The 18,527-nt window shown below is 48.9% G+C and overlaps 1 protein-coding gene across 1 annotated transcript in view; it reads left to right on the top strand.

Annotated features, from left to right (window-relative positions):
* The window catches only part of Klhl29 (kelch like family member 29), a 303,183-nt gene that overhangs the window by 159,830 nt on the left and 124,826 nt on the right, over nt 1-18,527 (top strand). Inside the window, exon 3 of the mRNA XM_021179297.2 lies at nt 5,657-5,986. Within this exon, the coding sequence (XP_021034956.1) occupies nt 5,702-5,986 (285 nt within the window). The 5' untranslated portion in view covers nt 5,657-5,701. The remainder of the gene's footprint in view (nt 1-5,656; nt 5,987-18,527) is intronic.

The raw sequence follows: 18,527 nt of genomic DNA, 5'->3' as shown, positions 1-18,527 counted from the left end.
GGCGGGGCCCAGCCAGCAGCTGCTAAGAAATCAAGAGGCATGGCTGGGCACCAGGGCTGAGTGTAGATGTCAGCTGATTCCTCTCTGACATCCATCCTTCTCCTCCCAGGCCTTCTCAGAATTGTTGTGGTTCTCTCTAGGCTACAGGGAGAAGTCCACCCATCAGGGCAGTTCCTGGAACTAGGGACACTATTCTCACCATCATGGACATTAGCTAAAGATAACCTTCTTCCTATTAGCAATCTATTGCCTCCCTGTGACCCTGGGTGAGACCACTCTAAGGTTTCCCAGCTGCCTGGCACAGGAGGTCTTAGTATCTGTGTGCATTTACAGACACCAGACATTCACTTGGCCTCAAGATTGAGTTTCCTGAGAACTCAGCGCAGAAGCCTGCCAGTTCCTGCTGCCTACCTTAACTACGGCTAGGACGGTCCCCCAGTGATGGGCTCTTCCTCACATGCAGAGACCCACAGGATGTATTTCTGGACCCTCACATACTTCAGGGAAAGGGGCTGTTTTTCCAATGTTGGAGAACAGCAGGGGCAGGAGGGCCCTCGGGGCAAGTGACAAGTGATTTGGGGAGCGTAGAAATCAGGGAGGTCACTTTGATTTCCTCAATTTGATCCTTAATGATGGCTGGTGTCTCCTTCAGGAGAAGGATACAAAGCCACTCCCCCCCATTCCTGGATGTTTCAGATGCTTTGGCTTCTGGTAGTATTGGGCACAGCAAGGACTTGGTCCCACCTGTGGTCAGGAAGTATCTATCCTCTCCCAGGGAATGGGGAGCCTGGAAGGAGGTAGAGTCATGAAACCACCAAGTCAAGCAGTGCATTTGCCCAAAGAAGCAGACTAGCCCTTTGCTCCCTCCGACCAAGCGTCAACTGAAGAGAAAAGACCCTTCCCAAGGAAGACTTTATGCTAATGAATGACACCCAAAAGGTGGCCTTTGTACTGACTCATGGGGTAGCTGCATTTCGCATCCTGGTTTTTCTAAGAACTGGTTAGTGAGACTTGGTCCTTGCATTCAGTGTGTGCCTGTGCATGAAACACAGTAACACAGGTAGTTAGAGACTAGTGGTTGGATTGCTAGCAGTGATGATGTTTTCAGAGCAGCGCTTCTTCCTATTGGCTGGGATATCATGAGGAGTCCTCTTCCTTAGGAAGGAGAGCTTATCAAAAGGAAGATCGTGGAAAGAAAACTGAAGGTCTGAGCCAGCGCCCAGAGCTGTGCACAGAGCCCGGGCTCCAAGTCCTGAACTGATATGGTACTGGGAAGCAGCCAGTGGTGTCCACATACACCGTGCGATAAAGACATGCAGGCAGAATCACGGAGGCGCATGCCTGTTCTGGAGCAGTAGATTCTATAAATATAAAGCATAAGTGGAAGAAAGGGTCCCTCTGTACCTCACCCCAGGAAGTAGTCTGGCCTTCCCTCCTCTCCTGGCTCAGCATCCCTGGGATAGTTCAAAGACAGTGCCTCAGTGAGGAAAAAGTTTTGTTGTAAACAAGATCCAGAGCCAAACTCATGAATTATATGTTTGTCACAGCTTTGTGAATTAACCTGGGGCATGGACAAACTGTGGTCTCCAACCTGGACCTCAGTGTGACCCTCCTCCACTGACTGACGGGTGATTTCTTAGACTCTCACTTCGTTCCTGTGCTTCTGTTCTTTCCTTTCAAGGCAAGGTCTCAAGCTATAACCCCAGTTGGCTTTGATCTCCCTATGTAGCCCTATGTAGGGCTGGCCTCAAACCCCCACCAGTCCTGCCTCAGCCTCTTGGCTGCTGGGATTATGAGGGTGAACTACCACTCTCTGCTTCAGAACATTTCATCACAAGTATGTGTCACAAACAGGGGCTGGCAAGGCTCTCTCACCCAGGCATAAGGCCTGGATCCTCTGCAAACTGTCCCCTCCACACCAAAGGCAAGGCAGCGGCTGCTCACACCCTCCCTTCTTGGTACAGGGCCCCGTGCCAGGCTCCACCACTGCATAGGCACCCTGCCAGAAAGGGCACTCTCTCAACAAGGAAGTATTTTTCAGTGTTTTGTCTAGAATTGCTTAACCAGTCTGGTCTGAGGTACTGTGTCCATTCGGAGCCTTCTTCCTCTGCTCAGGCACTTCCTGTGCTTCCAGCAGCTTCCATTCAGGTACACGTGGATGTACACGTGAGACCTCTGACTTGCTGGCTCTGTGCCCAGCAGGAAATACTTACATTGCCACCTCTGGAGCTGGCCCTTGGCCGACTGGCTCAGAGTAAACTGCCCCACGTTTCTTTCATTCCTTTGAAAGGGGAAATTAAACTGAGGAATGAGGTCTGACCCGAGAGCTTGCATGCAAATAGCTGACCTTTGTTTTGAATACACTTAATGAGACTGAAACCAGATTGTGTGGCCTCCAGCTGCCTGAGTCTCCACCTCCTCTCTGGCATTTGAAGGAGACTGAAAGAGGTGGCAAAAGGCTGAGGACTGTAGGAGGTGTGGATTCTGTGTCTTGTTTTTTTCTTACACACTGGATCTATGGGGGCCTAGTGCATGGCCTCCAGAGGTAAACAGCTAGCTACATCCAAAGACATCCCTTTGACCTGATCCCAAGTTGCTCAGGGGTCTTGAGCCACATCTTGGGATGGAATCCCCAAACCTCTGCGCTCCCTGGGAGAGGATGATTTTCCTGCCAGCACATGAAGCTATGCTGTTCTATGGAAATGTAGAGGCTGGTTGGATGTAGGGATCAAGCAAGATGAGGTTTTGCTGAAGTAACAAACAGACTGCCACTCTCAACGTATGAATCTGAGACAGATTTATGTCCCAGTCACAAGAAGCCTGGTGCAGGTGGGGTGGCCCCTGGCAGGGAACAGCTTCACTCTCTTGAAGATGTGACTTCCAAAGTTGCCAGGCAGCAAAGGAGACTATGGAGTCATGGGAGATATTTTGGGGTGAGAACTAAGGAGATACCAAAATTGATAGTGTTTGCCTTTCAACCAAAGACCTAAATTCAATCCTGCTGATCATGAACGCCATCCCTTGTAACCCCGTTGCTGGGGAGGCTGCCTAGAGTCTAACCTAGAAGTAAGCTCCAGCCTAATGAGAGGCCCTGTCTCCATAAAGATGGATGGCGCTCCTGAAGACACTCAACCACATGAATGTGTACATACATGCATTTTTTTAAATATTAATTTTTTTATTATTTATGTGTATTGCACAAGCACACACACCATGCTCACATACGCTGTGGCACTCCCGTGGAGGTCAGAGGATAACTTTCTGGAGTCATTTCTCTCCTTCCACCAAGTGGGACCCAGGAATTGAATTCAGGTCATCAGGCTTGTCAGCAAGTGCCTTTACCCAATAAGCTAGCTTGCTAGTCCAAAAGAAGAAAGTATTTTTATTTAGCCAAGTCTGGAAACCATCTTTGTTGCCTACCCACTCTTTTTGTCTGCCAGATCCAGATGAATCAACAACCAAGGCATGTGAGAGAGATCTTACTGGGCGCGTAGAATGAGTACGGAGGACACGGTGTGGCAGATGATACAGCATAGACTCTGCCCACTTAGAACCCAGCTGATGGAAGCAATACCCTGAGACTATGGCCATTGGTGGGCAGAAATGGGGAAATAGGAGCCCAAGCTATGAGGTCCAGTGTACCCCCAAAATGCAGATTAACCTACAGAAGTGCCCTTGGAGGCTCAAGTCCTATTTGCTAGAAAGCTAGGCCATTGTTTTAATGGGACAAGACGGCTGTGTCTGAGGCAGGGCAGTCATGAGAATGGACATTTAGGCTAGAGAATAATGAGCTCAGCTGTGAATGAGTGGCATTTGGGAACCTGGAGTACAGCTAGGTGGCGTAGGGTAGGCTCAAAGAAGATGGTGAGGTACTCAAGAGAGACATTTTGGGAAAGCAGCTTTGAGTGGCATGGTTAAAGGGGAGCTGTTACGTGAGATCATCCAAAGAGAGCCAGTTCAACAGCTGGGGGGGGGGGGCGAGGGTGAACCCCACGTGGAAGAGCGTAAGGCATGACATGGCCATGTGTTAGATTTAACAAACCGGCCATCTGTGACCTAAGCAAAAGCATGTTCCCCTGAGGTGGGCACGCATGTGCCATATGGGAGCAGGTTTCAGGGCAAACAGGAATCAAGAAAATAGAACTAGGTTCTGACCACTCTCCCATAAGCCTCCAGTGGAAAATGTGAGTGATTGCTGGGGGGTGGAGAACAATTGTTTTGTTTTTTCACTGTGCAATACTGAGTCAATATTTTAAATGAATTTTTATGACATTTTATAAATCTGGATGCACAATGATGAACTGAACAGGGAACCAACATCCATCCTCAGGAGGTACCAGTCATCTCTGCCACCGGTGGGGCAGGTTCAGCCCTTGTCTGCTCTGTGCACCTTACAGAAAGAATCCCAGATCTGGGCTACCACATAAGCACCATATAACATGGCTGCAGGTTTCCTGGGCTGGGTACAGGCTCTGGCTCCCAAACACAAGTCCTGGGCAATGAAAGCAGATATGCAAAGATCAGAGGAGGCTCAGGTTTATAGACATCTTAAAAATGAGTGATCTGTCTAGTAGCCAGCAGCTTCAGAACTGGGCTGGAGGATGGAAGATGGGAGCCTATAACCTAGACCGGAAGTAGATGGCAAACAGAATAGGATCAAACCTCACTAACAAGTTCTTAAGCTCAACCAGGACTGTGGGTGCGAAGTGCAGAGCAAACCCTCATCTGCAGCCATTGTCTCTACCCTGGCCTTCCCACGCCTTCTTCCCTCCACTCTTTCCTCTCCCCACGCTCTTGTCTCTCTCTTCACTGGCTTAGCTGGTCCCTGTCAGAGTCGGAGCCACACTATCATTGTGATGCTCAGGAAAATACAGTTCTTGGTGACTCAGAAGGCCCTTCCCATACCATGGTGCGTCTGGTCTCCATGACAACCCTGAAAGGCCTTCTGTTCAGATCCTCGGGAAGCCGCGTGGGAGATGCAGGGAGTGGAGACCAGACTATCCAGGTCCCCGAAGTGTAGCATTGAATCACTGGGTTGCGGTTTTGAAGGAGGACCTGAACCCCGGAAGCTAACATCTTTCAGAGACATAGTGACCTTTTTCACCTGTTAGGTCCCTGCCCTCGGTGGGGATTGCTTGTGAGTCTCCTTGTCTGTAAATTGGGGACCAAGTATACATTCCCACCTCATGGGTACATACTGTCTAGAACAAATGAGATTTTAGTCAAGGCCATGTCCACTGTGAAGCTAGTGCACACGTGGGTCACGTGACCTGTGCTTGGCGAATGCGCATCAGAGGTCTTCTATCACAGTGGGGGTGGGAGGGAATGCTGCCCCCAACATAATGAAGATGCATATACACCTCACGTTGCTCAGGGTGGGGAGGCATGGCAGAACTAAAAATTACTACTTGAGCGTATGTGGGTTCAAATCTGTAGTGTGTTCCTGGACAGCCAGTTCCTCATCAGCTGAGAAGTGGGGCTGATAAAGAATGGGAGGATTCATGGACTTGCTCAAACTCTGAGACTGGAGTATTTGAAAACTCATTACTGGACCCAGAGCAGGGACCGAACATAAGCAGCTGGTGGTTGCCACCTCCCTGTGGCAAGGCAAAGCTACTCTTTGCTTAAACCACCCTCCTGTGTTCTGTGCTGACAGGTCCGGGCTCTGGTTCCCTGTGAGAAGCTGCCACGGCCCACCGAGATGTCCAGGCACCACAGCCGCTTCGAAAGAGATTACCGCATAGGCTGGGACCGCCGTGAGTGGAGCGTCAATGGGACCCACGGGGCCACCAGCGTCTGCAGCGTCACCTCCGGTGCTGGTGGCAGCACAGCCAGCAGTCTCAGCGCAAGACCTGGCCTCCTACCACTGCCTGTGGTACCCTCCCGGCTGCCCACACCCGCCACGGCTCCTGCTCCCTGCACGACCGGCAGCAGTGAAGCTATCACCAGTCTTGTGGTCAGCTCGGCCTCCGCAGCCACCACCAAGGTAAGACCCGCTATCCTTTATGGGAAGGGACCAGGCAACAGCTCCAGCCCAGGCTAGCACGGAGACCTTATCCCCTGGTTTTTGTTCCCAGAGCCATGACCTCCATAAAGTGCATTGCAATTGGTTCTGAAGGTTAAAATGGCTCTTTTTACCAGACAGGCTCTGTCTGTAACCAACTTGTAGGAAGACAAGCAGATGCCAACGCTACACGTGTGCTGATTAAAAGCTACTGCTTGAGTGAAGAAGGGGTATTGCCAACTTGGCAAACTCACTTCCCTAAATAGGAAAACTAAAATCATATAGGTAACCTGGGGGGTGGGGTGGGGTCCTCAGTGGCTGGAGTTTGTAGCCATACTAGCCACACAGGGTCAAGAGCCCATGACAGGGTCATCACCACGGTGGATTTTCTCATGTCTACAGTCCCTGTGAGCCTCACCACAAGCTTGTAAGGTCAGTGCATACATGCCTGCCTCATTGCTGAGAGTCCCCAGACATACTAGTTATAGGAGCTGCTGTAAGGACCCAGAACTCATCCCAGCAATGACTGCAGGGAGATTAGCTCCCCTAATGAGTCTGCCTGCTCCTCTCTCTCTCTCTCTCTCTCTCTCTCTCTCTCTCTCTCTCTCTCTCTCTTTCTGTCTGTCTATCTGTCTATTTCTTTCTTTCCTTTCTTTCTTTCTCTCTTTCTTTCTTTCTTTCTTTCTTTCTTTCTTTCTTTCTTTCTTTCTTTCTTTCTTTCTTTCTTTCTTTGTTTTTAAGAGATGATTCCTCCAGAATGGAGGCAGAAGCCAGTCTGTATAAAATGGAATGTGGAAACTAATGTCCCCAAGGCTCTTAGATGGCTTTGGGCTGAACTAAGGGACTCTGAAGCCCCCTCTTGCATGTTGTACAGACCTCTTCAGGCAGACTGAGCCACAGAGGGGCAGCTGGTGGCCAAGGCAAGCAACACAGTCATCTCTTCCTTCCCCTCAGCCAAGCAGAGGCTCTGCAGGCTGCCTTTTTTGCCTCTGCCAGCCATTCAGAACCATTTCCCAGGAGCTGCATGTGTGCGTGTGTATGAGTGTGTATGTGTGTGCTGCACGTGTGTATGCGCGCTTTTCTTTGCCTGCTTTCATAAAGGTTGCAGGAGAAGCCCCGGGCTGGCCATTGTGAGGTAGCTGCGGTGGTGGACGATGCTCTCCAGGTGCTCTGCGCCTTTGTCTCTACGATTTTCAAAACCCCCTTTCAGCCCTGCTTCCCATTAATAACAGCACTGCTGGCCGCAGAGCCCAGCGGAGACCCGAGACAATGGAGCTATTGGAGCCCAGCTTGCAGCACACTGACGTCTTGCTGCAGTGTCTTATTGATTTTATTTTCCTGTTATGAAAACACCACCCCGCCAAGGCAGGCAAGGAAGTAACACTAGACGGGATCAGATATGGAGGATTATTCAGGCACACTTCCCCAGGCCAGCCAAATACATTCCTGTCCTGGGCACCAGGCCCTGGCCACTCTGAATTGGTGACCTCTATCCAGGACAGCCTGCTTGCCAGCCCTGCTGGCCACATCTGGCAGGCAATCATCAGGGCCAGCTGTTCGCCATCTGGAGAATGGTGGCCTCTGGCGCCAACAGCCAGGGCTCCAGGTGAGAGAGAGAAGCTGGTTCTGCAGGTCCATTTGATGGCTTCCATCCCTTCAGGGTGAGAGCCTTATAGCCAGTATTGAGCTGCTTCTGGGCATATAACCTAGGCTTCTGCCAGGTAAAAGACAGTGCCCATTGCTCTCTGAAGGGATGCCCTGCCTTGCCCTAGACACATAGAACCTGGTTTGCTCCAAAATAGCTCAGTAATTTGCTAGCCCTTCTCTCTAGCCAGACCCCAAACCACAGCCACATGAGAGGAAGAGAACAAGCCGCAGACAGAAAACCACAACTGGGAAAGGACTGAGCGAGGGGCCAACCGGTAGTGGGAGAAAGGACAAAAGTTCGGTCCTGCTAGGAAGGTCAGTTCCCATGGCATGTGACAGCAGAGAGACTGGGTGCCGTCTCCACTGTGAGCATCTCAGCCCAGCTTCATACCTGAGGCTTCAGGTAGGGTCTAGTTAGGGTCTGTGTTCTTTGGGTTGCTAGAGAAGTGTGTGCAGAGAATGGGTCGGACAGTAGCAGGGTAGCTGCCCATGGTGGTTTCTAGTGAGGGCACTGGGCGTCGACATAAGCTAGCTGTTTTCAACCTGTGGGCCGCTCCTTTCACAGGGGTCACATATCAGACATTCTGTATATCAGATATTTATAGTATGATTCATAACAGCAGCTAAATTATAGTTATGAGGCAGCAATGAAAGTAATTTTGTGGTTGGAGTTATCACAACACAGAGGACTGTATTAAAGGGCTGCAGCATTGGGAAGATTGAGAGCCACTGTTGATGGCAGAAGTGCCCCCTGTTGCTCTGGCCTTGCTGCTGCTAGCCCAGATACCTGTCCTCTAGCCTGTGTGTCTACCTCTATGCCTTGATCACATCAGTGGACACCCAGGCCAAACCCAGATGTCAGTCAGTAGTTTCCCTGGTCAACCAGCCAGGTCTTCGCCAAGCAGCCACTAAAGAGCTGTCTCTTGCCATCGGGGAAACCGTAGGTCCATATATAAACGAATGTGTAAGCATGCAAGTCATTGCCTCTCCCAGTGGAGTAACTGTAGAGTAGATAAAAGTAACTCAGTAGAGTAGATAAAATGAGACCTCATAGACTGTCTGGATTTTAATTCTAATCAACCTCTTGCTGAGTGATGCTGGACAAATTGCCTCACCCCTCTGGGCCTCTGTTCTAGGATTAGTGCCTGATTACCGAACTGACCACGAGGACCGTATGCGTAAAATTCTATGTAAAGTGCTCGGAATAGAACAGGTGCTGGCTGGTGGCTCATCCTCTAGACAATGAGGTCACCCCTTCACCTCTGCCATCAGGCCTTGAGCTTAGAAGAACAAGGCTGTCCTGCTGTAGGGAGAAGTGTTTACTTCATTATCACCTGGAAAAAAGATAGTGGAGGGATGTCTTCATATGAACCGCAAAAGCTGGAGCCCTGAGCAGGTGGGGGAGGAAATTGTTTGAGTGTTTGGGACTCAAGGTGACGCGGAAGTAAGACTGGAGCTAGGCGGTGAGAGGCTATGGAAGAGGGCAGCCTCTTGGCCCCAACCTGAAACTGAATCAGCACACGTGGCAAGCAGGTGGTGGAGACAGGATGTGAAAGCTTTGTGTCAGCCTAGCCAAAGGCTCTTTCCGCAAAGGAAAGTCCAGACCCCACCATCCCAGAAGGGGAGGGAAGCGGGGAGCAACAGTACAATCAAAGCAGGACTGAGTTCCCGCTGCCCTAAGTGTGTGAAGGCTGTTTGAAGTCACTGACCTCTCTCTGGGTGTAGAGGACCAGAGATACTACTTGGGGGCCAGGACCATCCCTAGGAACTCAAGCATGTTGACTCAGAGACAAGGGGCAGCTCTCGGGCCTCTGGAGACATCCTTTTTTATCAGACAGGAAGCAGGTTGAACATCCCAAGCTCTGGTGCTCAGGGCACCCTGCCACTCTCTGTGCCACAGGTCCAGTGCTAGGGTCTGTCCCTGCTCAGCCAGGACTGAGACTCTAGGCTCTTGTCTGAAAAGACATTTGTGCTCCCAGGGACTGGGTAGCAAGATGACAATTCTTTCTGTTGTGGCTACCTTCGGGCTTGATTTGACTTTTCTGTGCCTTCAGTTGCTCATGGCCTAAAGAATCCGTGCATATTTTGATGAAAGGCCAGTTGGGTAAGCATGGACTCCTGGGCTCCTGAGATACCAGGAGGGTCTAGCAGGCTATGCCCTCCCTCTCCCCAGCACACAGGTGTTACTCTCTAACCTCCAGGGCATGAGTCGCTGAGTTGCCAGAGCCGGAGGAAAGCTTTCTTGGAGACCACCTGTCCTACTTTTGCATCTAAGACTAGCGAAACTCAGAGAAAATACAGTGCAACTACTTCCCAAGACGGAACCAGCCTGAGCCAGCTCTCTCCACCCAAGGCTGCATCGCAGCATCCATTCACCATGGAAACCTCGATTGCTAGAGAATGACAGCAGCTTTGCTATCACCAGTCCAACTAGTGACCATCAATTCTGAGTCTGGGGCTAGAAAATGGGCGCTTTTGTTTCTCATGTCGTAGAAGGGGAGAATGTTAAGTCAAAGATCATGTCACCTCTCACTGCACAGCTGGCAAGAGCCTCTGGATTAAGCAGACCAGAATTGAATCCTGCCATTAACAAGTGACGCTTCAGTTTCTATGTCTACAAAATGAAAATGATAACAGTATCTTTAATACAAGGGTTATGTAAATTAATATGTGTAGCAAACTCTAGAAGGATATGTGCCACTGAGTAAGCATTCAGTCAAAGTTCATGTTAGGGCTGGGAAGATAGTTCAGTTGATAAAGTGCCTACTGTGGACCTGAGGTTCTTTAGCACCCACATAAAAAGCCAGGCATGCAGCACATGCCTGTGACCCCAGTGTTAGGTAGGCAAGGACAGGTGGATCCCAGGGCTTACTGGCCAGCTGGTCTAGACAAAGAATGCGCTTTAGGTTTGTTTGTGCGAATGGATGGGAGGCACCAATGCCCTGCAGTTGCTGCTGCATGAAATTTAAATTATTCTCAGCAAACCTGCCTGACAGGAAGGGGACGGCTTCATAAAATGCAGTTCTGTTACTGAAAGAATAAACTGGAGAATCCTCACAGATGCCTGCAAAATACGTATATGAGAGGCTCTTTTTTCCTTGTGGTCGGGGGCATTCAGGCTGAGACATTCCCATCATCCCTTGGAGCTCAGCCTTTGAACGTAAATCTGGCTAAGATGCGGTGAAGTAGCCTTTGCTGGAAGCCCGAGGAAAGTTTAGAGGGATGGGAAATCAGTGTTCAGAGCAGCAAGCACCTGGGGGTTGACATTTAGGAACACTGGAGGCTGTCAGGCGTGGAAACCACTCATAAAGAATGTGTCTGCCCAGGGGGGGGTGCACCTCAGCTTCCCAGGGAAGACTCCTCTTGAAGGGTATGACCTGAGGTCCCCATGGGCATCATGGGAGCAACCATTGAGCCTAATGTACAACCCCTGCTATCTAGGATCTGGGAATGATGATGGGGAAGCCTTTTCAGATCTCCTGCCCCTTGTACTCATGTTAGAAATCAAGGCTACAGAACAGCGTGCTTGGAAGAGAGGCTCCAGCCCTTTTCATAGTGCAGTTCCCAAGTGTGGGTGATTTTCAGCCCCAAGGCCGTGACTTGATCCACCAACAAGTAGTCTTGATTTCCCTCTTGATAAATTATCAGGTCAGATAAAGCATTGTGAGACAGCTTGCATGTGTTAGTACTGAGCTAATGGCTTTCTGCCTGCACCCTGAGTCACATTTACACTGTGGATTGTATCCTCATCGACTTAAAACCCATCTGTCAGTCACAAAGTGTGTACAGAAATGAGAAATGTCACCTCTCCAAAACACCCATTTCAAGGCTGCCTTTTGGAGAGGGCAAACCTGAGTGGTTTGAACTTCAGTTTTTGACTATATAAGAAGATGGTGTGTTTTACCACATTTCTAAAAGATAAACCACAAGTCTGGACAGAAGGCAGTGAGGAATTACAAAGAAAAGGCACAATGGACAGCAGTCGACAGGACGTACAACTTAGTTTTGCTGCATAGCAATGACCTTTAGACTTTGTGGCTTGTTCTCCTGACAACTTTGAGGGATAGCCACAGCTGGCTCGGCTGGGTTCCAGTTTCAAGGGTGTCCTACCAACACGTCTATGGCTAGTGACTGGTCAGGCAGGGCACGGCTGATGAGATTTCAGACACGCAGAAAGAACTATGCTGCTAAGGAACAGGCTGGTTCCTTGGTTCCTAGGGGACAGATTCTCCGCACCACTTCTATCTGTCTGGCTCAGCCTCTTTCACAGGGTGGTCTGGGGTTTCAAACACAGCAAGAAGGCAAGGCTAATGTGCAGGTGCTGTTCTGGCTTAGGCTTAGAGCTGAAAACCCATTAGCCAAAGCCAGAGGGAGAGACACCATGGAATCACGCTACTGTTACAAGCAGCGGACAAGACTTGTGATCACTTTCATGGTATAACCAAGGTCCCCAGCACATTTTTTTTTTGTTAACATAATATTTTTATTGATTCTTTGGGAATTTCACATCATAACACCCTGATCACTCACACTTCCCAGTCCTTCCATGTCTGCCCTACTACATATGTGACACAGACACCCCTGCCAAAATTAAAATTAGAAGAAATCCAATTTGTGTTATCTATATACCTACTGGGGCATGGTCAAACTCTCAGTGGCCAGCCCCTTAAATAGAGTTGAGTCCTCCCCCTTCCTTACTCCCACCAGAAGCTGTCAATATGAGAACTACATTTCGGTATTATTTTGTGGATGGGAGGGTTGTCACAGAAGCCTTCCTGTCGCTCTCAACTGCCCAACACATTTATTTAGGCACAGTTAAATGCCCTCTTGCTTCTGGTTCAGACTTTTGTGTCCCAGGCAGAAATCTAAGAATCTACTTAATACTCCTACCACCTAGGCTGAAATAGGGTATCAGGCTAAGACCCTCAGGACTTTGACATCCAATGTTACATCCCATCTACACAGGGCACTGTTGATGAGATTTCAGACACGCAGAAAGACTATGCTGCTAAGGAACAGGCTGGTGTGTTGGTTCCTAGGAGACAGACCTTGAAGGAGCATTTACCGCAAGAGGCCACAGCTGGGCCAATGTTTTGCCCCTTTTCCTGGAGGCCATATTTGACACAGTCACTGTCCCCAGAGTCAGAGATGCAGGGGTGCTTCTCTTCCCAGGACATGGACAAAGCTGGATGCTAACCTACAAAATTTGGGGGTGTTGATGTCATTACTGTTTTTGTTAGTTGGTTTCTTTTCTTTCTTCTTGGTTTTTGTTTATTGTTTTGTTTGTTTGCTTGCTTGCTTGCTTGCTTTCTAGCTTGTTTGATTGTTGAGATAGGGTCTCATTCTGAAACTCAGGCTAGCCTGAGGCTCACTGTGTTGTTCAGACTGGCCTCAAAGCCATGGCAGTTTTTTTGCCTCAGCCACCCAAGAGCTAAGAATTACAGGCATGTACCTCCATTCCTAGCCTGCTGATTTTAAATTAAAATAAAAAACACCCGAAGGAGATGCCCTTCACGTGCTTGTCCCCATGAAAACTCGCAGAGGGAAACATTCTTTCAGGAAGAATTGGGGAGGAGAGTGAAGTCAGGAAAGCGAGCTAGCAACGTGACACAAATGTTCAGCAGCCACAGATTCAGACAGTCTGGTGCCACTTTTCCCTGATAGAGTAGATCTGATACACAACACCCACCCCCCCAGACCCCTAGCAGGGCCCCTTCTTCCAGTAGGATTTTGGGAAGAGCATCTTTCAAGATCCACACAGATCTACTTCTTATTCAGCTCGCTTTTCTGTTTCGTTTAATTACGTTGCAATTAAACATGTTTTATCTCACTGTACAAGGACAGCATTTTAGCTACATTACGGGTCAGATGGGCTTTGGAGGACTAACCTGGAAGTCTCATCACCATTTGTCATGTTGGGTTTTTTCATAGGGAAACTATGTTGCAAACTCTAAAGAGCCAAAGCACAAATGAACTTGAAGAGCCCAGCTCATTTGTTACAGGGAGCTGTCTGCAGGGCCAGAAATAACCCAGGGAGACAAATCCAGGATGGCTTCCGACACTGAGGTGTCATTTCTTCTCCGCTGGCCCCACAGAGTCCCTCCATTCTGTGGAGGGGAAACATGGTGTGTTGACTTGTGTTGTGAGTTCACCTCTCTAGAATCCGTGGGTCAGAACTTCATTTTCCTCTGGTAAATAAGGAGCCCTGAGAACTGGGCATGGCATGTGGGCAGTGCATCAGGATGTACCACACACCCGTCCTCTGCTTCCTGGAGAAAGTAGGTGAATACTGTGTAACCCTCAGCACCATGAGGAGGAAGCTATGTAGCTGGGGCTGGAGCTAGATACGTATGTGGGAGGTAGAAACCAACCTGTCCCTGAGCCCCGACTTAAAATGCAATCTTCTGACTACTACCTACCTCTGGAAAACTGTGCCTACTGGACACCCACACCTGCTCTCGAGACTCCAATTGTCTTGAGCCACTCATTCACCTTGTCCCCCGACTCATGTCCTCTTTTGTTCTGGGGAGGCAGAGCACAGGTTAGCACAGGTTAGCTGTGTTTTCCATTGGCTATGCAAGGTAGGCCAGTACCCCTATGCTCAAGGTGAACATGTTGGACAAGAGGATCTAGCCAGAGTTCCCAGGGTATACAGGCCTGGGCCACGGCACTGGCATCTATCTGGTCATCCCTGCTAGTGTAGAAGAGCTTCAGACTTGAGTGAGGTTCACCTCACTGAGGACCAGACCGGCCAGAGCAGAAGCTCAGTTCTTGATCTACTACTTAGAGAATCCTGGCTTCAGGGCAGAAGTGGCCTCCTGGCAGGTGGAAGAGATAGAACTTGGGGGTGATATGGTGATAGGCTCAGGGGTGAGCAGAGCTAGAAACAGTTCCAAACCTGAGAAGGCACTGCCCTTGTCTGACTGAGGCAGATGTTGCTGGTCACCTGCCTAGCATTTGTTCTCTCTCCATCTTCCTTCCTAATGGAACTCCTTCAGGTTCAGCTTCTAATGCCTAGGTCTCACTCAGATCAACCAATTCTAGTCCCAGCTGGGACCACAATGACTCTGAAGTAGGTATGTGGTCCTATTGTTGCTGCCCATTATTGAGTTCTGAAAGAATCATGTGACCCAGTTCTGGCCAATAGATCCTGAGGGATTCTGGGAGAGCTTTTTTTTGCCTCTAAGGAAGAGTCTCAAGAAAAATAAAAAATAACTTCTACCTCTGGATCATGTCACTTCTGGATGTGATATCTTGGCTTGCTGTAGCCAACATACCATGAGCCCAAGGATGGAGCCAACACACAGGAAGGGAGAATGGCGGAAGCATTCCAGAAACCTGACACTAGAGCCATGCCTCAGGGGCTCTTGTATACATAGCCTAAGAAACAAATAGGTGGAAACAGCCATGGTAGGGGCGGCTCATAAGCAACAGTTAGTGTACATCCCTTCATCGCCCAGCCCTCACCTGGCTCCTGGGTCCCTAAAACAGCTGCAGCAGCCCCTGTGAGCACTCTCTCCCTATTATCCACCCATAAGTACTTACTGCTACATGCAGGAAGTTTGCTCTCAGATGCCTCTCACAGTGCCAACGGCCATAGCATGGGTTTGCTGCTCTCTTAACCACCCCCCCCCACACACACACACACCAGACTACAATTCCTTGACCCTATGCAGATCTCTCGCACCCCAGATCTCTCTTGCACTTGCTAGCCCTTCTTCTTAGAATCATAATCCCTTTGCTTGTCTACCCAGAAGATTTCTTATTCTTTCTACAACTGGCAGCCTAAGTGTGACGGTATCAGTGGTGGGAAAATTTGCTAGTTTTTCTCTCATTCCCGTAATGGTGTTGCTATGGTACTATTAGAATAACTATAGAATGCATGTCCTCTTGTCTCCTTGTTAAACATAAGCTCCAGGTGAAACTTGGCATATAGAGGTTCTCACCTGTTTGAGAACAGGATGAATAAATTTACTGTTGGGTGAGGGGGGATGGTTTTTTTTAACATCACCTTTACCTATCTGTTAATCAAAGGACTGTGGTGGAGCAGCCATCTTTCAAACAGAGAGTAGTTTCTGGGGATGCTCATGATGAGGGTAAAGAAGGCAGAACCACTTGCTGAACTGCTTGGCTCGGGGTGGGTACCTGCATTCAGATGATGAGGTGATGTTAGCAATGTGGATTTCATCCACACTGAAGCACCTCTATCGTCCATTTCTCCCAAAGCATGTAGGATCCTGAAGTTATAGCCTTCTCCTTTAAACACTTACATTTTCTTCTAATGGTTTCCTACTTGATCAGGGCTCACTGCAGCTTTTTAAATCTATAGATAGATAGATAGATAGATAGATAGATAGATAGATTGATTTGTGTGTGTGTGTGCGTGTGTAGGTGTGTGTGTATGTGTGGGTGTGCACATGCTAATGTGTGCACTCACATACATGTACATGTCTCTATATACATGCACTGTACATGTACAGAGATCAGAGGGCAACTTTGGGTGTCACTTCTTACCTTCTACCTTAAGCCATGCATTCTTGTTGTTCTCAGGGGCACATACCAGACCAGCTGCCCTGTGAGCTTCTCACCACAGGAGATTACAATTACAGATGTATTGTCATCGCATCTAGTTTTACATGTGTTCAGGAACAATGTGATTGAGTAACTCAAGACACTTGGAGCCTCGAGAGCAGGTGTGGGTGGCCAGTAGGTGGAGTTTCCCAGAGGTGGGTAGTAGCCAGCAGATGTGGGAGGACCAAAATAAGGATGGGATTCTGTGGTCCATTCCTGTACTATACTCCTGGATGCCAGCTACAACTCTCTTCAACTTGTCTGGTCAGGCTACACCTCTTCCTTATACACAACTCACACGCAGCAGCCTAGACACTGACCAGGTACAGGATACCTGGATGAAGTGTATGCGTGAGTGTGTGCGTGAGTGAATGTGTGTGTGTCTGTCTGTCTGTCTGTCTGTCTGTGTCAATATATACTTTGCTCAATATAAATGTTACTCAAGGCTAGCTGGCCAGATGTTATGCTCCTGGGCATCAGTATCTTGGTTCCACCATGAGTTAGTAGCATGGAATGTAGGGAAGCACTCCTGAGGAGTGGGCTTGAAGATGGACCAGCCTGGGGGTGGGGTAGCTTCCTGGGCAAGTGTGAGCTGGATGTCCTCCATGAGCAAGCTCCCTGACTCAGCAGGTGATGGTCCAGAGGAGGAAAAATCTCTCAGCTCCTCCATTTACTCTTCCCCAGCCATAGCCACTCAAGAGGTACTTGGCTTCCATTCATAGTGAACAGTAGGAAACCAGGCCATGAATCAGGAGTGTTTGGAAGAGTGCTGGAGTCATCAAAGACTAAAGGACTATGTTCAGAGTCAGGACCTTCAGCACTGCCAAGGGTCTCAGCAGTACTGGGGAGTGGGGGCGTGGCTACAACCTCCTCATCTTCAAGAGGCTCCCTGGAAGTGAGCATATTGACCACAAGCTCTTACAAACCATCTTCGGAGCTAATTAAGAGTGCCACCCTACCAGCCAAGTCTCAAAATGTGCCTACAGGTTTGTTCCATTGTCATCTTGTCTGTCATAGGTGTTTGAATGATTGCTATGAGCTAGCCACCGTTCTCAGATTTTGCCTTTTGTCACTGTGTCCTCACAACTATATGAGGTCAGTGCCATAACTGTTCTTACATAATCTCTGGGATGTCACTTGATATCCAGAGTTACATGGCCAGCAAGGGGACACCAAGACCTCCATATCTGAGTCCTGCATTTGAGGTCCAGATACAAGGACGACTCTGCTTAGGGTAGACTCTTCCTGTGTTCTGATGATGAGAAGAGGGAGTGAATAAGGGAAGATACGATATCCAGGTGCTAGAACCTTGCCTTCTACCCAGCACATTTATCCCCACACCCAGCCAGGAATACCTAACCTGGCAAAGGAACCAACTTCCTGCCCCACCATCACCTCCTCCGTCAGAAATATGCTGAGGGTGTGCTTTCCGTTCCCTCAAAATATTAGGCTGAGGAAATTATATTGGGCAAAATATATTGCGCCCGTAATTCATATTAATGGGAATTCAATAGTGGCAACTTGTCATCTGCTAAGATTAGGGGAGAATGTTGAGAATATTGTGTTATAAAGGCATTAAAGCACATCGTGAATTAGACTTCATTACGGCGCATCGTGTTCCTTGTAAATAATTGAGGAAGTTAACCGGTGTTCGAAATTTGGGATGATCCATTTTTGAGACCCCAGCCGTTTCCCCCACCAGGTTGACAATGTCTGTTAATCTGACGGTCCTGCAGGGAAGATGTGCACCTGGCAGGTCTGCGGCCTCTGCAGAATGAGCGTTTAGCTTCCTCCCCACAGAAATTAGTAACTGCCACATCCAACACTGTTTCTCTTGCCAAATCTTCCCAAGTCCAGATATCCCATGTCCCTTGTCTCCCATCCTAGAACAATATTAATTTCACGGTTGGCATCCAGGTGGGCTCTGGGAGTATCACAGAGTTAGCAGCTGCCTCCCCACCACATGCACACCTCTGGGCCCATGAGTTACAAAGACTTGAGATCCAACAAGCCCACAGGCAGGCTATCAATCATAAACCAGCAGCTTTGGTGGGTGGACTCTGGCTGGCCAATACCCATTTTCAGTTGTTCCCCAGCCCGGCTATCCCTGCCTGCTAAACCACTGCTGTCTGTGTTTCTGCACTAAAATCCCACAGGCTCTGACTAAAAGGTGGCCTGGAGTTTCTCAAGATGCTCCACTGGGATTCTCAAGTTAAGCTCAGGCTCCATAAAAGATACCACATGACTTCATAAAGGATAAGCCTAGCTCCAAGGATGGGAGCAGATTCTATCATTTATTATCAAG

This window comes from Mus caroli, chromosome 12 (genome assembly GCF_900094665.2).
Source record: "Mus caroli chromosome 12, CAROLI_EIJ_v1.1, whole genome shotgun sequence".
Lineage (NCBI taxonomy): Eukaryota > Metazoa > Chordata > Mammalia > Rodentia > Muridae > Mus > Mus caroli.
This window is presented reverse-complemented; position numbering and strand designations above follow the sequence as displayed.